Source organism: Plectropomus leopardus, chromosome 12, assembly GCF_026936395.1.
Source record: "Plectropomus leopardus strain MGB_pleo_1.0 chromosome 12, ASM2693639v1, whole genome shotgun sequence".
Lineage (NCBI taxonomy): Eukaryota > Metazoa > Chordata > Actinopteri > Perciformes > Serranidae > Plectropomus > Plectropomus leopardus.
The window spans coordinates 31,120,901-31,138,051 of NC_142187.1; the positions used below are offsets into that span (position 1 = coordinate 31,120,901).

At 36.7% G+C, this 17,151-nt stretch overlaps 2 protein-coding genes and 1 long non-coding RNA gene across 6 annotated transcripts in view; 1 reads left to right on the plus strand and 2 right to left on the minus strand.

Moving 5' to 3' along the window:
- The window catches only part of ankrd12 (ankyrin repeat domain 12), a 47,859-nt gene extending 40,500 nt beyond the window's left edge, over window positions 1-7,359 (minus strand). For 2 of the 3 annotated variants that reach the window (XM_042496991.2, XM_042496989.2), the window contains exon 1: window positions 7,211-7,359. The gene's annotated coding sequence lies outside the window, so the exon portion shown is untranslated. The remainder of the gene's footprint in view (window positions 1-7,210) is intronic. The other variant, XM_042496990.2, reaches the window with a different exon arrangement.
- On the plus strand, window positions 7,359-10,800 carry LOC148188128 (uncharacterized). The gene is made up of 2 exons (XR_015778211.1): window positions 7,359-7,495; window positions 7,948-10,800. It is a non-coding gene; the product is annotated as an uncharacterized LOC148188128 (long non-coding RNA).
- Window positions 10,180-17,151, minus strand: part of ndufv2 (NADH:ubiquinone oxidoreductase core subunit V2) — a 45,035-nt gene continuing 38,063 nt past the window's right edge. For both annotated transcript variants that reach the window (XM_088085827.1, XM_042498060.2), the window contains 6 exons: window positions 16,533-16,595; window positions 14,971-15,087; window positions 14,675-14,843; window positions 12,937-13,046; window positions 10,496-10,572; window positions 10,180-10,379 (listed from right to left, as the gene is read on the minus strand). In XM_088085827.1, the coding sequence (XP_087941953.1) occupies window positions 10,286-10,379; window positions 10,496-10,572; window positions 12,937-13,046; window positions 14,675-14,843; window positions 14,971-15,087; window positions 16,533-16,595 (630 nt within the window). In that variant the 3' untranslated portion in view covers window positions 10,180-10,285. The remainder of the gene's footprint in view (window positions 10,380-10,495; window positions 10,573-12,936; window positions 13,047-14,674; window positions 14,844-14,970; window positions 15,088-16,532; window positions 16,596-17,151) is intronic.

Below are 17,151 nucleotides of genomic sequence, written 5' to 3' on the forward strand. Positions count from 1 at the left end.
GTGTGAATGTCTTTGAGGGGCAGAGAGCCGTACGAGAGAGCGAGAGAACCGAAACGCCGATGGCTTATAAAAACAATGTGGAAATTTACACTTAATGTTTGATGTTTTAGTCATTTTAAATATCGCACATGGAGCAAGCCCCAATACCTCGAGTATATCTGATATATCACTCAACCTTAGTTTAACAAATTGTTCAGTTTGCCTTCCAAACTAAAAGCCTTGAACCAAACAGTTCAATATAAATACGTGTAATGTTACACTCCTAAAAAATTGCATCCATGATTTGTCAAATTCCACAATATCACATGTTTTACCGTTGACCCACATTGACCATGCATCTATGCAATCTTATTTGTAGTATATGACAACAATTGCACTTGCATCAGTGGGGAGATGAGAAACTTCCATCGAACACACTACTTTCCTCTCCAGGCTGCAACAACAAATGACAAAAATGAGTGAAATCATGTGACAAACTGCACAGGCACTGGAGGTAAGGAATACAAACAAATCTAACGTCTGAGAGGAAAAAAGGATGGGTAAAAGTGAAAGAAAAAACTTTGGAAGAGCAGCAAGAGCAAGATCAAAATGAGTCAGTCAAGGGAGTCCTTCCAGAAATGATGAGGAAAAGGAAATTAACATATCCAACACCAGTTCTGGCAAAAAAACACTGCTCTCTCTCAGAGCAGGCCATATTCTGTCGGGGGAGCCATGTGGCTGGTGAACCTTTCAGTTATCAGTCAAGGTCAACCAATATTTGGCTGTTGTTAAATTCACCCTACACATGTGGTGTGCATGGAGGTTTAATGGTTGCATTAGTCAGCTGGCCATGACAGTCAAAGCCACATACTTTGAAAGCAACGTTTTGAAGTAATTTCTGCATCACATGAGCTGAGCGCTGCATGTGTCATGTTTTTTTTTTATTGCGGGGATTTAAAAAATGCTCAACTTGGAATGCTGCGCTTTTCTTCATCACTTTTTACCCAAACATCCAGTCATAGTGAAGGAGGGGTGGGACAAAAACCACGAAGAGCAAACTTCACATATTTATATATCACATACATATATGAATGAATACATATATATATCACACACATATATGAATGCTAAATAACAACAACAACAAAAGAGAGAATTATTGGAGAAGAAATTAATACTGCTGACCACTCAGATCCGCAGGTATGTCCTCTCTCCCCTATGTGCTTCAGCCTTTCCTTCAGTCAAAGCTAGTTCTCTTCTTTTTGACATTTTTACTTCCACAGACATTCAATATCATAGCAGCCACATGCTACCTGAGCGTTCAAGCTAAAATAGCTCTGTGCCTCCACAGCTCTCTGTATCTCCCAGACGGATGTTTAAAGAAGAGCACCTTGAAAAAAACGGCTTTACGATGATGACTTCGTGAATTTAACACTTGCAATCATCCAACCAATAAGGATTTAACCTGACAAGAGCGAATCGATCAACCAATCGACCAACTGACCAGAAGGTGTAAGCAATCCAGTGCATCGGTCCTGCAATAAATACATTTGTCAGAAAGGTACTGGTTCAACCATGTGGCATAATAATGACATTTGTTGTGGAACACAGCAGACGGAGTACTAATACCAGGGTGCAAAAAAACACCGAAGTGGCTAGTAGATTTGACTCACTTGCCAGCCAAAAGGACAATGGTAAGCTGAGTAAAGGTTATCTATTGAGTGGCTGGTAAAATCTGGACATTCACTACCCATTTGGCCGGTGGACAAATACATTAATTTGCACCCCAACTAATTCAGTAACCAGAATGTGCCAGTCCAGAGAGAGAAAATTAATAAATTTGATCCCTGTCTGGAGCACCAATATGTTTAACCTTTATAAAAAGGAAAATGGAAATTGGTGTATACTGACATGTTGAAATATGAAATGTCTACAATTAAACTGACGTTAAACAAAAGCTGACCATGTTGAGGTTGTAGTTCTTGCACTGCTTTTGTACTGAACAAGTCCCTTTTACACTGCCTGTCCAAGGCCAGAATACCCACCGTTATGTCGCTTCATCGTTCTGTATAAAAGGTCACGATTGTGACAGGATTGTCTCACCTATGAGCCGGCAACGGAGGTAATAACAGCACTAAATCAAGGTCTATATAAAAGGGACAGCTGACAGGATGTGATCATGGGCTGGACGGGTGTGATGTTTTGAGAGTGAGTTATCGGGCAACCTATCGTGGAAGATTTAAAATGCAGCTAGCAGCAGGTCGTGGCTAAGCCAAAAAACAGGAGAACAGTGGCTGAAAATCTGGGAGCTCCTTAACCTCTGAGCAGAGGACGACATCAGCTGCCGTTTAAAAGAGACTGTAAATTATTATTACCATGTATACCATTGTTTTTGTATTGTTACTTTTAATAAAACGCTTTCACACAGGTGGTGTAAAGAAGGGACTAAGAAGTGGCCCTGTAATGCAATATTTGTCTTTGTTTGTTTTTTCTTTATTTTTCTGTTTATTCTGTTAATGAGTCTGTTTTGTTACAACGGTGTTTAACCAAAAAAGGTAGTTATGTGGATATCTATACACTTAACAACATGCATCAACTGTGTAAGTACTTGAAATAGTTAATAATACCTTCAAGAACAATCTCTTAAATGTGTGTGCAGTGTGTGCATTTAAAAAACAAAGAATTAACCGTACTGCTGTGATTCAGTGTTTTTAAATCCCTTCAGAAAACAACAACAGGATTGTACCTTTTCTGCTGAGCAAAGTAGCTGTGACAGTCCAGTGTCAGTCACTAACACATCAAATATTCCCTCAAGACTTGCAATAGAAATGTGACACCTAGGTGAAAGATTTATCAAAATATAAGTGGTACTAAAGGATGCAATATACCCCTAAAAACCTTAAATTAAGTCGAAGAAAGTGCCATAGTAGAGCTTTTAGTTCCACAAAGGTTTATGCATTAGAGGCTTTAAGATGCAACCTTTTCTACACACAAGGCAACATAAACACGCTGCTGTTTCAATGTCAAACGTCTAAAAGCTGACGAAAGATTGAAGAGTCAGAAAGCACAACATTTCAGCGTGACTGCAGAAAGTGAAAGGATACATCTTGGCCTCAATGACGCAACAAAAAAGGTACTGCGGTACTAATGCCTGATGCCAGAGTATTTATAATGCGCTGCAAGAAACTGTACGTGATATCTTGCAATAAAAAAATGACTTGTACTCACCCTGTTCTCACACTACAACCTTAAGCACTGTGGGACTTCTCATTCATTCTCAGCCAAATCACCGTATGATGCATCCTCGGTTGCCAAGTGCAACTGCAGGATCTTTATCCATTCTTAAGTCTTTTTAGTTTTGAGACTGCTGTTGAATATTGAGATATTTGCACTAACTTGTCACGGCCACGAGAAGAATACCAACTGAGAACAACACAGAAACCATTGGTAGTGGTGGGAGACTTTGCTTATATTGGCACATTAAACTTAAAGCATGCTTATCCCATCACATGCAATTAACTTCAAACTGGCTATGCAGACCATTAACCCTGCCATGCTAACAACTGAAACGCTATCATCCGAACAGAAGAAGATACATTTCTAAAAAGCAGTTTCCTCTTCAATGCAAGGGGCTATGACTACCAACAGTTTTGTTTGTTATGGTATATATATAAAGGCTTGTAAATATCAAGAAAGCTAGTGAATAAGGCTTTACTCACCAAACCTTGACCCACATATGAATTATTATGTCATAACATACATTGAAGCTTTGCTCTTCTAAAATATATTACTTACTGTTGTGTTTTAGAAACCTTGAATAAATAAAAATTAATAATATGATTTCTAAAGTACTTTGTAATTATAGCACCTGTGCATTCCTCCTCATTGATGACTAAGTCCGGCTGCAACCAAATCCTGTGCTTTAGAAAGCTGAAGTAATGTCAAAACATGATGTGGCATGGGCGACTTTATTGTCAAACACTCAGTACATTACTGCGGCTGATTTTAATCGACTAGTTTCTTCTCACTGGTCCAAGGTGTGACTATGACTAGCATTGCTAGGTGTAGTTTTTCAGTTTCAGGTGAAATGAAAACCTACTAATCCCTCTGTCTTTCGTGGTACTTTGACAACCTTGCCATACAGCTTTTTGAAAAGTAAAGCCCTGTGAGAATTTGTGGTGACTAGTTGGACAAAAAGCTGATGCCACCATCCAATCATCACATAATACACAATGACCACATATTGATTGGCTTTAATGACCTTAAAGCCAACTGGTATTTTTTGAAGGTATATGGAATATCTGATGTATTTTTTAAAACGGTGGCTCATAATGTCTTTAAAGAGTGGTGAAATGTTTATTTTGCTTAAATTCCTACTAGCACAGGGTCCAGGGGAAGCATTTTTGTAGTTACAGGAAAAATATTTTTGATGTCAACATGACTAGCCTGTAAAATTGTATTATTTTACTATGAATCGGTACTGCTTGTGGTGTATGGGAGGTCAACAAAGCTCAATTTAAGTGTGTATAGATGTTATCTTTACAAAATACTTTTACTTCATGTATTTTATATATAAAGATTTACGTTTTCTTGGTTCAGAGTGGTTGCTGCATGGACAGTCATTTAAAAACTGGCAGCTTTTGGGACTAGTTAAAATGTTATTTTGTATTATATTGTTTGCTTTTTCTGTGGTTTTAAGAGAATAATTTTTGATGTCAGCATAACTAGCCTGTATCATTTATCTATCATGGCATGCTTTTTAATTTATTATTGATATATTCCTTTTCTCCTTGTCCTAATCGTTTTGTGATCACAAGTGGTGCTCAACATCAGAAACTGCTCTCTTGTGATCACAAGAGAAAACAAAAATATGTATCTTGTATGATTTGGAAAGAAAACATTACCAATACCAGCATGATTATACGATTTTAAGCTTTCTCTGTCTCTTCCTTACAAAAGACATGAAATATAATCCACAATTGACAAATAATGTTGCAAGTTTTGATTGAATGATTTGGTACTCCTTGTGGAGGTTAACATAAACTCTAATTATGTTTGTATAAATGCCGTCTCTTCAAAATCTTTCGAAAACTTTAAGCTTTCTTGTGGTTATAAGAGAAACATTTCTGATGTCAACATAACTAGCCTGTATTATTCAGCAATTATGGCATGTTTACCAATGCATTGTTGACCGAAGTCTTTTCTTTTTGATCATAATTGTGATTACTAGTAGTGTTAAGCAACAGAAACTGTTCTCTTGTGATTACAAAAGGAACAAACTAGGTAATGTTGAGAAAAAAATGTATCATGTTAAGAAAACATTAAAATTTACCCCTTCCTTCCTATTCTTGGAAATTAACTTGAAATATAATTCACAAATGACAAAGCTGCTGCAATTTTACTGTGATTTAGTACTGCTTGTAGTGTATGAGAGATTAATAAAGCTTAATTTACATGTGTATGAATGTCTTTACAAAATCTCTCTTTAACTTTTCAGCCTTTATGGTTATAAGAGAAATATTTCTAACCTGTATCATTTGGCCACTGTGACATAATTAAATGTATTGTTGAAATAAGCCTCGAACAGAATTGTTTTTTGACTACATTAGTGCTCAGCAACAGAGACTTCTCTCTTGTGATCACAAAAAAAAACAAACGTTGCAAGGAGAAAATATTTAGTTTTGAATTTTTTTTTAAAAGGAAACATCAACATTTACCACTTTCTTCCTATTCGTGGCAATTCCAGCATGATCATACAATTTTAGCCTATGTGTGCCTTTGCCTTATAAAAGACTTGAAATATAATTCACAATTGAGAAATGCTTTTGCTGTTTTAACTTGGTACTGCTTGTGCTGTATTGGAAATAAATAAAGCTTTATTCAGATGTGTAAAAATGCTACCTCTACAAAATTCTCTTTAACTTTTAAGCTTTTTTGTGGTTACAAGAGAATTTATTTAAAAAATCTAAACTGTATCAATTTAGCAATCACAGCATGTTTTCCTATTTATTGTTAACACAAGTCTTTATATTCTCAAGCATAATTATGATCAGCAACACAGTTCTCTTGTGATCACAAAAGGAATAAACTGTAATGTTGAGAAAATAAAATATTAATTTTGTAAACTGCCTTCCCATTCCTGGCCATACGATCATGGTGGTATAATCTCAGGTTTTCTCTACCTTTGCCTTACAAAAGACATGAAAAATAATTCACAACTGCTAAATGCTGCTATTTTACCACGATTTGGTGCTGCTTGTTTTGCATGGGAGGTAAAGCTTAATTTAAGTGCGCAGAAAGGCTTTTTCTACAAAATATCTTTTTTAACTTTTGGTATTTTAAATATAAGGTCGACGTTTTGTTGGTTCAGAGCGGTCGCTGCACGGACAGCCATCTAAAAACAGGCAGCTTTTGTATCAGGCAACACACCCCCAAAATGTCACAGTCATTGGCTAGGAGGCGCAAGCTCCTTGCTTATTCAAGCTATGCTACTTCCTTGTGTGAATTAGCAAAACATTACTATATTTTTACACTTGATTTATAAAAGCTAATATCCCCACAACTGCGCTGGGTGTAAATAAACGGCGGCGTTTGCTGGATCATTGCAGACAACACCACCCACCTCACGGTAAATGTCGCTCGCCTTCAATGCACAGCCAGCAATATGTTATTGAGCGCTAAAAATCTTCCAACTTGGCTCTGTTTGGTAAACATAACGAGTAATCATTACATCCTGAAATGCGTTGCACGAGTAAACGTGTTGAGTACTGTCAACTCTGTGGCTGACATAAAGAGCATTCAAGTGTCATGTTTTAATGGCAATATTTAACACGAGAGCAGAGCACAGCCTGAGACAAAAGCCCACTGCAGCCCCTTCACTGCCCTCACAACGATCCCCCTCCCCAGCGCTTAATCTAGCTAGCTAGCAAAGCTCGTTTCTAGCCCGACACAGCCTCGCTGGCTGGGGCAGCTCACTCCGCTTCGCCCCGACATTTTCCCTTTTCTACTCTCTCGTTAAAAAAAAAGCCAACGAGCTATTAAACACAAAAAAACGACGAGAAAGTACTCAATGTGTGTAACGCACGTGGCACACAACTATACCAAACCCACGCAGACACATAACATTCAATTTTCGCACGTACTTCACGTTAGCTTAGCCTGTAGCCAGATGGTTAATTTTTACCCCCCTACGATTCAACCAAACAACAAACCTCCGTTTATAAGCGCTTACCTTCAAACTGGGCCCACGCGTATCCCGCCGACTCATTCACGTTGAGCTATAATGTGAATATTGCGCGATATAAACAGTTATTTCCTAAATATCGGACGTTAACCGTAGCCTACGGCTGTGTGACGTTCATCGCTGGTTTTGAAAACATCGCAGCCGTTCGTCCGTCTCCGTCCTCTCCGAGAGGAGCCCAGCAAAACATGCAAGCCGCGCTCCCATTGGTCCGGAGCGCGTCACGTGACCGCCCGAGCCCCACCGAGCTCCGTCTGCCGGAGAGACTGTAGACGGGTATGTGTGGAAACCCATTTAACTCTTTGTTTTTATCGACGCTGTGAGTAAACCCGCACATTTAATGTTAAGAATATGTATGATTTTGTCAGCTAGTGGCGTGTTTTTTTTTTTTAAATCGTCCGTTGTGGATTTTTTTGGGGGGGAAAATGGAGAGCAGCAACGGGCACTTGACGTCATCTTTTCCGCTGCTGTGTTGCGGTTAGTGGGAACTTTCTCGAAAGATCACGGCTGAGGTTAACGCTGGGATGGTGGTTCCTGTGTTTTTTGGGGGAGTAGGGAGCGTGGTTAGAAAATCTGGCGACAATTTTACTTTAAAACTGATATAATGGCCCTTTTTTTATCCGCCTCATTGTATCGGGCAGCTTTGAATTGGTTGCGCAGTGACATTTGCATCATGGTGTGTGTGTGTGGCGCGCATGCGTCATGGCGCATAATATTATATGTTGCAGAGCAGCTTCAAAGTCGCAAGAGGAAACCGGAGTGGGGGAGGGGCACCGGCACCGGCGAGACACGAAAAACGCCACCGGGGCGGGATGGAAATGACAGGAGCAGTTGCATGAAGGGGGTCTGTGTGTTGAAGAGGATTTATCATACAATAGCTCGGCTGTAAAGATAACTGCAGTTCATGAATAAGAATGATAATACTTTAAAATTCCCCTTTAAATAATCCAAAAAAAATCAGTTGCAATAACGTAACTTTATGAGGAATCAATTGTGTTTATAATTATGGTACATAAGAATATTACACTTGAAAACTGCTTTTAAATAATGTAAGAAAAAATGGAGCAATGTTCATTTATGAGTAACTTAAAACGTGTTCATAGATAAAATAATAATAAAAATGAAAATGTTTCTGTTGAAATTTAGTATTTGGAATATAAAAAACTCCAACACAAAATTTTGACAGGAGCAGTTGCATGAAGGGGGTCTGTGTGTTGAAGAGGATTTATCATACAATAGCTCGGCTGTAAAGATAACTGCAGTTCATGAATAAGAATAATAATACTTTAAAATTCCCTTTTAAATAATTTGAAAAAAATCAGTTGCAATAATATAACTTTATAAAGAATTATAATTTTGGTAAATAAGAATATTACACTTGAAAATTCTTTTTAATAATGTAAGAAAATCTGTTGGAACAATGTTATTTTATGAGTATTTAACTTAAAACACGTGTTCATAGATAAAATAATAAAAATGAAAACATTTGAAATTTAAAATTTGGAATATAAAAAACTCAAAACACAAAACTTTGACAGGAGACCGTTTGTATTTATCGATGAAAAAGTAGCCATGTGCATTTTTTTTTTTTTTTAAAGATTGAGATGCAATTTGTTGTGATACATCGAGGAATCGAATTGTTGACATGATAATTGTAATCAAATTGAATTGATCCATGAGACCAGGGAGGATGCATAACCTACTGGCTAGTTAGTGCAAACGGGTTTTTTTTGGGCTAAATTTTAAGAGATATAGAATCAAGTGAACTTGATATAATACCCCTTTATTAAGTTCAGATTTAATTTTGTTTTTTTTTATAGATGTGTTCGACGTACATTTTGTGTTCAAGGACCATCATGGATTTGAGAATCCAATGATAATGTCTGTTTGTGCAGTTTCTGGCTATAATAAATGGTGTAATTTTGGCAATTTCTAAAGAAAACATGCACCTGTTTGGAAGGAATGTCTTTAAAAATCAGTAGTAACATAAAAACAAAACACAACCATGTGATTATTCATTTACATATTCAATTTCTTTGCTTATTTGCAACTAGGATGATATTAAAACAATGTATTGGGCCGTCTTAAATGAATTTAACAAAGTAAAGCTAATGTATGATAAAATTCTTGACATCATTATACTGAGACTGATGAAAATGAGCTTTCTTTTTTTCATTTTATGTGTCATAATTGTAGTTGACTCTTAAAAATGCATTTGTTTATGTAATTACTGTATGAATAACAGTCAGTTGAGCTTGTCAGAGACAGCTGTTACTTAAGTAGCACCAACAATGGAAACTGCGACACAGGCTTCTTTTCTGTGGTGGTTAAGCTCAGTGATGTTTAACAACTAAAGTAGAATTTCATTTTTCTCTGATGCTCATCTGCTGCAACCAGGGTGTCGACAAGTCCTTAAAAAGGTGTCGTAAATAAAATGTTATTAGGCTTTAGAAGTCATTAATTAGTCTTAAATTTGTACTTGTTAAGTCTTAATTGCCAAACACATTTAATCTATCACATTTACTCAAAATGGGTCAAGCTTTTCTGCCTGAAAGGTCACATTTCATGTTACAAATCTTTAAAACTACCACTAAACAAATGACTTTTTACTTCACATTTGCACTTATCTGCTTGTTAAGTTCAAATTTTTCTACCAAAAAAACGACCTCTTTATGGAACCACATTTATACTACTTACCTTTATACTTAGCTAAATAATGAAGAAGATTTGCCAAAAAATCTTTGGTTAAAAAAATATCTTGAAAGTGTCTTAAATAGCATTACATTTAAATTTCTTATACCTGTAGACACCCTGGCTGCAGAAAATTGCATCGCTGAACTGCGATAAATCTTTTAAGACCAAGAAAAGAAATGTTGTGGCTACAGGTCAATAATAAATATTTAATCGGAAATTAGCGTGTCATTGTTGGAATCCATTAAGAGACACCATAAAACCCGGAGCACAGGTATATGAACAATTTATTTACACAACATGTTTGAGTTAATAATAATATCAGCTTCAGGGACAACAGCTTTTGATAAAAGCAGATAGTGACCTGAAAAATGTCTACAGGTCCGGTCTTACACCGAATCCTGGTCCTGTAGGCGGCTCTGTCAGAGAGGTTAATCCACCTGCAGGCTCACAGGAAAAACGTCCGTTCCTGTCGAAAAAAGAAATAACAATTAATCAGTACAAATACAAAGTTATAAAAATCTATAAAGAAATGCCATTGATCAGATGGAAAATATAATAATTCATGATGATAATGTTATGTACCTGGGCCCAGGTGGTGGGACTTTGCCTGCTTTGAGTTCGTCAATAATGTCCTCAATGTCCTTTGGCGTGAGGTCCTCCTGGAAACACGAGAGAGATGAATAAATGAGAAGAACCTGTTTTTCACTGCTAGTGGACTAATGCTTAATTATTAATTCTTTATAGTTTTTCACATACTTCACCTAAGGATGTGAGCGATTGGTCAAATTAAATGTTGCTACCCTCGCGAGCAGGCACCAGGAATAATCACCCGTTACACTTATTTCATTTGTCATTTGCAATCACCCAATAAAAATCATTTGAAATAATCAGGCATGTTTATTAAAGATTTATTTCCTAAAGAATATTGTCCTCAATTCATTTTGTTGTTAACTTTTATTTAGTGAGCTTCTGTCATGTTTTATAGGATAATTTTCAACTTTCATAATAAACGGCGAAAAGTGACGCACATTTCAGCAGCATGTAAAATTCAATTTGGTTATTGCAAAATGTGATTAATGATTTCAGAAATCTCTTTTGATATAAGCAGTATTTTTCGGACGGTGTCTATTAACTTTGCAGATTAAATTTTGCTTTTAGGAACATGACTATTTTAAACTTGTATGAGAACTTTTTCTTCCCTATTAAATTTAATCCTTATGAAGAGCAGGAAGGGTTAGACGGCCAAACTTAATATACTGGTTTTGCAATATTGCAAAAAAATCATGGTTATTATAGCTAATTCTAAAATAGCAACAATTTTCCAGAAATCAAGTTTAAGTAGGTTTTACACTGTCAGTCAAAATGACTTTAATAAGCCTGTGATCAGGCACCTTTGTGCCTTTTGCTCCCAAAACTGAATCAGATACAGTAACAGTCATAATGTCTACACGTCATAAGATGTAAGAGACAAGATTTTTTTTTAAATATGGAAACCACAGAGAGTTATAGCAAGAAGGGCAGCTTCAGGTACTATTGATTAACCTACGTCAGTCTGTGTGGCATTTAACCCTTTAAGACCTGGATCCACATCATATGCTGTGTTATAATGCATTTGTGGCCATATATGTTGACATACAGTGCAAAGTGTTATGTAATATGGCACAACTTCCTTTTTTGTCAGGCACAACAAACAGGAATATATCTGTGCAGTTACATTAATGTTGCCTCAGTGTCCCCTTCTACTTGGCCTGTTTAAAGCAGTGATATTATTGCGCCGTTATGCTGCCTCGCCGATACATATAAAAGGTACGATCGTGGATGGGGGTGGACAGAGTTGTCTCGTCTTTAAGATGGCAGTGGACGTAGTAACAGCACTGAAACAGCGTTTGTGTAAACGGTTCAACCAGCAGAGTGGGACAGATGGGTGTGACATTTTGATAAGGTTTTAAGTGTTTGACCCACCCCATAAGATTTAAAAAGCAGCTAACAGCAGTTAGCAGCTGACGCAAGGAAGAAGAGCAGTGCAACTTTTGAAAACAATGAGATGCGGGAGTTCTTTAACCTCTGAGCTGAGGACAGTAAATGATTGTTATTGTCATGTTATGGCTTTGTTATTGTGCTGCTGACGCGTATGTTATATGTCTCATAGAGGCAGACACTGTTGTGTTAAATGCTGTGCCTCTTTTGATTCTGTGATGCCAGCATGTTGTCTAAAAATCACATTTTGGAACGTCATGATCCCGCTGTTATTTGGGTTTAAAAATGCAAAGTCGGCATAAAGAAAAGACTTCTTAGCAGCACTATGGTGCGATCTTTGTATAGAAGAACTATAGCTGCTCCTTAATTGCTTCTTTCCATATTTACAACCTGACACGTGCTTATTTACAAGCTGTGCAAGTTGAATAAAACCTAATGCATGTAATGGGACTGAAATAATATAATAGCCAAGTACTGCATGCGTTTCTAAGTGCTTATTAATTACACAAAATGCTAAACGCAGTACTACCTTACTCACTGTACCTGTTCTGACTCTAATGATCACTCCTCAGCAGTTTTAGGTGTTACAAAAAAAGTCCTCCTTTTGTCACATTTATTTTAATTGGGTTATTCACTTGTACTCAGCTTGCAATAACTAAACTTCCCTTTGCAATTGACTGCACAATTAGTTTTAGATAATTTTATACCACAACTACAAAATCTTTTCATTTTCAACATCACGTCTGGGTCATTAAGTCAATCTTTTTCTGAACTGAACGAGACAACATTGTTCTATTATTAATGCAAGATTATTTTTCAGTCACAGTTTCCATTTCCTCCCTCCGTTCAGTTTTTTGAGCCTTACAAATGTAGACTGAACCACACCTGCACTTGCGTCTTAAGAAAAAAGGTAGCACTCCTGAAATAGAAATGTTTTCAATGTTGACATTTTTTGCAAAACTCACTTCAGGCTTTAACCTAATTTTGATAATTAAGTTATGATGTTCAGTAAGGAGGCCATCTGCACAGAGTGGTCTAACACTCACATAATAGTTGTCATTGATCTGGACCATCGGAGCATTCACACAGGCGCCCAGGCATTCCACCTCTATTAGCGTGAACATCTTGTCTGGAGTAGTTTCTCCAACCTTGATACCTGTGGAAAAACAAATAAAGACATGCTTTATATGTAGTTAATGTCATCTGACAAGCTGCAGATGATGTTACAGAAGCTACAAATATTTTCAAATTAAGCAGCACCGCCTGACGTTATACAGCTGTAACACTATATGGGAGTTACAATAATTAGTATAAACTCACTGTCTGACTGACTGAAAGAACAACAAATATAACGGTGCTTTTCAAAAGGGATCATTTGGATTTTTCTGAAGTGAAGTTGTATGGGATTTATATCCATAGTCAGTGTGTTACATACAGTAGATGGCAGTCAGCACGCCACCAGTTTGGAGAAGCAGGCTGGAGTCCAACATGGAAGCTAAGCAATGTGCTGCTGTTAAACGGGGTCGGCAACAAAACGTATTTTAACCACCTAAAAAAAGTCTCATTTTAAAAAATCCAGTATCCAGTTGAGTGTAGGCAATATTGGGAGTATTTATTTTCTTTACCTTAACGTCAGACAGAAATATCATACAGAAAAATTAAGCTGTTATATCACTCTCTTCAAAACCAGACTCCATATAATAAAACAGTCATTTTAGCGTGCTCAACACAGGAGCTGCTGGTCTACCACTGCCTCGAACAGCTATTTGTTTGTGTTATTGTGTGATTTTGGCGTTTTAAAAAAGGGTTTGTTTAGATTCACCGAAGATACACAAGAAGAGAAACTAACTGATCAAAGCGACAGGAGACCAGCAGCTACAGTGTTCAGCGAGCTAAAATTGCTGGTTTTCTCAGTGGAGTCTGGTGGCTTTGAAGAGAGCAAAGATGGAGAACTGAAGACGTTAGTGGCTTCGTCTGATAAAAAGGTAAAGCAGTGAAAATACTCTCAATGTAGCTCACACTTAAACTGATATTGTTTTTGTTTTTTAGGTGGTTAAACATTTTGTATCTAATACACTGTTTATGGATAAGTAACCTGTACAGCCCCACTTCAGAAAATCTGAACTATCCCTTTAACACTTTAAAACCCAAACAATCGGTTTTATTTCTTTCAAAAACATGGGGGGACAGCAATGAGCAACCTAACAAGATAGTCACAAGCAAATTACCTAAAAATTAGAGAAAAAAAGAAATGACCTGAAAAAAGCAAAAAAAAAAAAAAACCCAAACATTTAAAAATGTTTAAAATATTCTATATTCTGTAACATCTTTTGAATATATAATTCTAATTATCAGAAAAACAGTTTCTGGACATTTTACCATTTTATTTTTTAAAAATTCCCTTTTACCAATACCTTGCCATCTGTTTTTTTGCCTTTTTCCAAGTGTTTCTGAAGAGAATTAAACCTATTTGCTCGGGTTTGAAAGTTAAAACACTTGCAAAAGGCATCTGAATGCAGGACAAGAAATACTGATGTGGATCCAGGTCTTAAAGGGTTAAATGCCACACAGACTGACGTAGGATAGCATTTCAGTCTTGTACGTCTTCCTGTTTGCTGCTACAGCTCACTGTTGTTTGAATTGCAGAGACAACTGTATATTTACATGTTTGTTCCCAGTTTCTGTTTATCTCAGATATACACAATAAAAAAAAAAAAGATTGTTTTTATCTGCGTTTTCATCTCTTCATTGGTGTCCTGCCATAAAATGGAAAATGTCTCTCACCCAGTTTGTTTTGGATGGCCTCCAGGATGCTGTCTGAGTTGCAGAGCATGCAGGGTGTTGTTGTGCAGATCTGAATGAAGTATTTTCCCACGGGCTGACGCAGGAACATGGTGTAGAATGTCGCTACTTCATACACTCTCATCGGAGCGATTTCCAGCACCTCGGCAACCTGAATGACAACAATTAAAAACATTCAAAGAGTTTCCCGCACGTGACACAGAAGACTTAATGATTTATGGTCTGACACATTTGCATCACACAAGCTTGTAAAACAAACTGTTGAAGAATCACTGTGCCTTGTTCATGGCGGAGATGGGCAGCCATCCGTGCTGCCTCTGGGCTACGTCCAGCACCGGGATGGTGGCTGCTTGCTTGTGTCCAATAGGGTACATAGAAATGATCGCCTCAATCCTCTACAGGAATATTAAAAAAGACATTTTACCATAAATGTGGAGTTGTTTAGGAAAAGACTCACTGCATTCCTCCAATTTTGTACTTCAACAATTAGTCCAATTTAAACTATCAAACCATGCTCATGCAAAAGCACGACTCAGACAGAGATTTACAGGAGATGCACTGATAATGGTTAAATACAGGGTTCCCACACATTTTCATGGATGAAATTCTCAATACTACTCTCAATATAAAGACACAAACAGAACTGTACAGAATACTTAACTCAAAAAGTTAGTTGTTGTAGGAAAATTAGTCAAAAATCTACAGACACAGTCATGTACTTATGTATACTTATACTTATAGTATATCAGTCTTTCTTGGAGGGAAAACAGAACTGATTATACTATCTGTGTTTTCTTAATTCATTTGTCTATAAACTAATTATGTCTGGAAAACTGCTGCAAAATAAGAACATAGGTACAAACTTTATAATCCTTAAAACTGGACATGGAAGGTTTTCCACAGAAGATTAATGTAGAAAATAAATTATTACAAAAAGCAAAACTCCATGACTTTTTCAAAAATTGTAATGATTTTTACTAATTCCATGACTTTTCCAGGCCTGGAAAATGAGACTGTGAAATCCCATGACTTTTCCAGGTTTTCCGTGATTGTGGGAACCGTGTAAGTACAAGGTACCAAGACATTTTCAGGGATAAAATTTAAAAACTTTATTTTTTTCAAGGATCTGGAATAAAATTTCAGAGACCATTCACAATATAAAAACATGAACAGAACTGTAAAGAATCCTTTACTTCATAGTTATTTATTGTCAGAAAATTAATTAGCAACCTTTTACAAACTATAATAATAAGTTATGTTAAAATTCACCTTAAAACCACAGGGCACAGTCATGCAGGCACAAAAAAGACGTCTGAAAAACTCATCATGTTGTATTAACTGTTTGAAACCTGAGCAAAATGACTTCAGTTCCTTCAAAAACACGGGACACAGGCAATAAGCAACGAAAAAAGAAATGACCCAAAAATAGGAGGAAAAAAAGTAAAAAAATTACCTGTAATTTTGATTTCATAAAAAGACAAAGAAAAAAAATACTTTTTGACCAAAAAGCCCTTAAAATAATAGTAATTCTGTAATATAATTATGATAATTATAAATACAGTTTTTTGGATATTTCTCCTAGCTTTTTTTTTTTTTTTTAAATCCATATCTACTAATTTTCTCCAATTTGTGTAGCATTTCTTGCAAAGTTGCTTTATGCCTTTCCCCTCATGTTTTTTGAAAGAAATTAAACCAATGCTCAGGTTTTCAAAGGCAGCACAAGAAAACTGATGTTGATCGTGGTTTCAAAGGGTTAAAGACTTATATAGACTCAGAATTGGCTAACATGCGTGGGATAATACTGTTGGATATTGTCATTGGCTCAACACTGATGTCTTACCTTTTTGTTCTCCTCAGTGAACTCAAAGGGAGTATCTGGGTTGTTGTCAGGAGTATCTCTGTGCTACAACACAAGAGCCACAGTGACAGTTAACAGCGCTCACACCAAAATTATAAATATCCTTAGTTATCTGCACATAACATTTATCAGCCAGTTTATATGAAATCCTGTTTCAAAAATGTGAATTATGTAACTGGTGCTTTCATGTGAGTAACAGCTTTATGTGCAGTATCTGATAAAATATGAATAACCTATCATGTAAGCCCGCAGGGGAGAACAGGTGCTGCTATCAGACCGTTGAGAAGACTCAACACAGATAACAATTACTTCAGCTTCTGCACACACTGCCCCCTTGTGAGCAGCAAATATCCTTTGTGCAATTACAGAAAAAACAAGAACAAGTTGAAATGTTTGAAGTTAAACTTGTTAAAAAACAACATTCCTGTTGAAGGAGGAGTGGTTCACAGACGATTCAGCCGAACCAACTTTCCTCTAAACACAGATGAAAAACATCTTCAGTACCAGGGGACGATGGAACCATGGCATGTTTCCATCACATGAGAATATTACATGTGATGTTTTTGTTGCACAGCGTGGCTCTGATAGGCTCTGAAGCCAG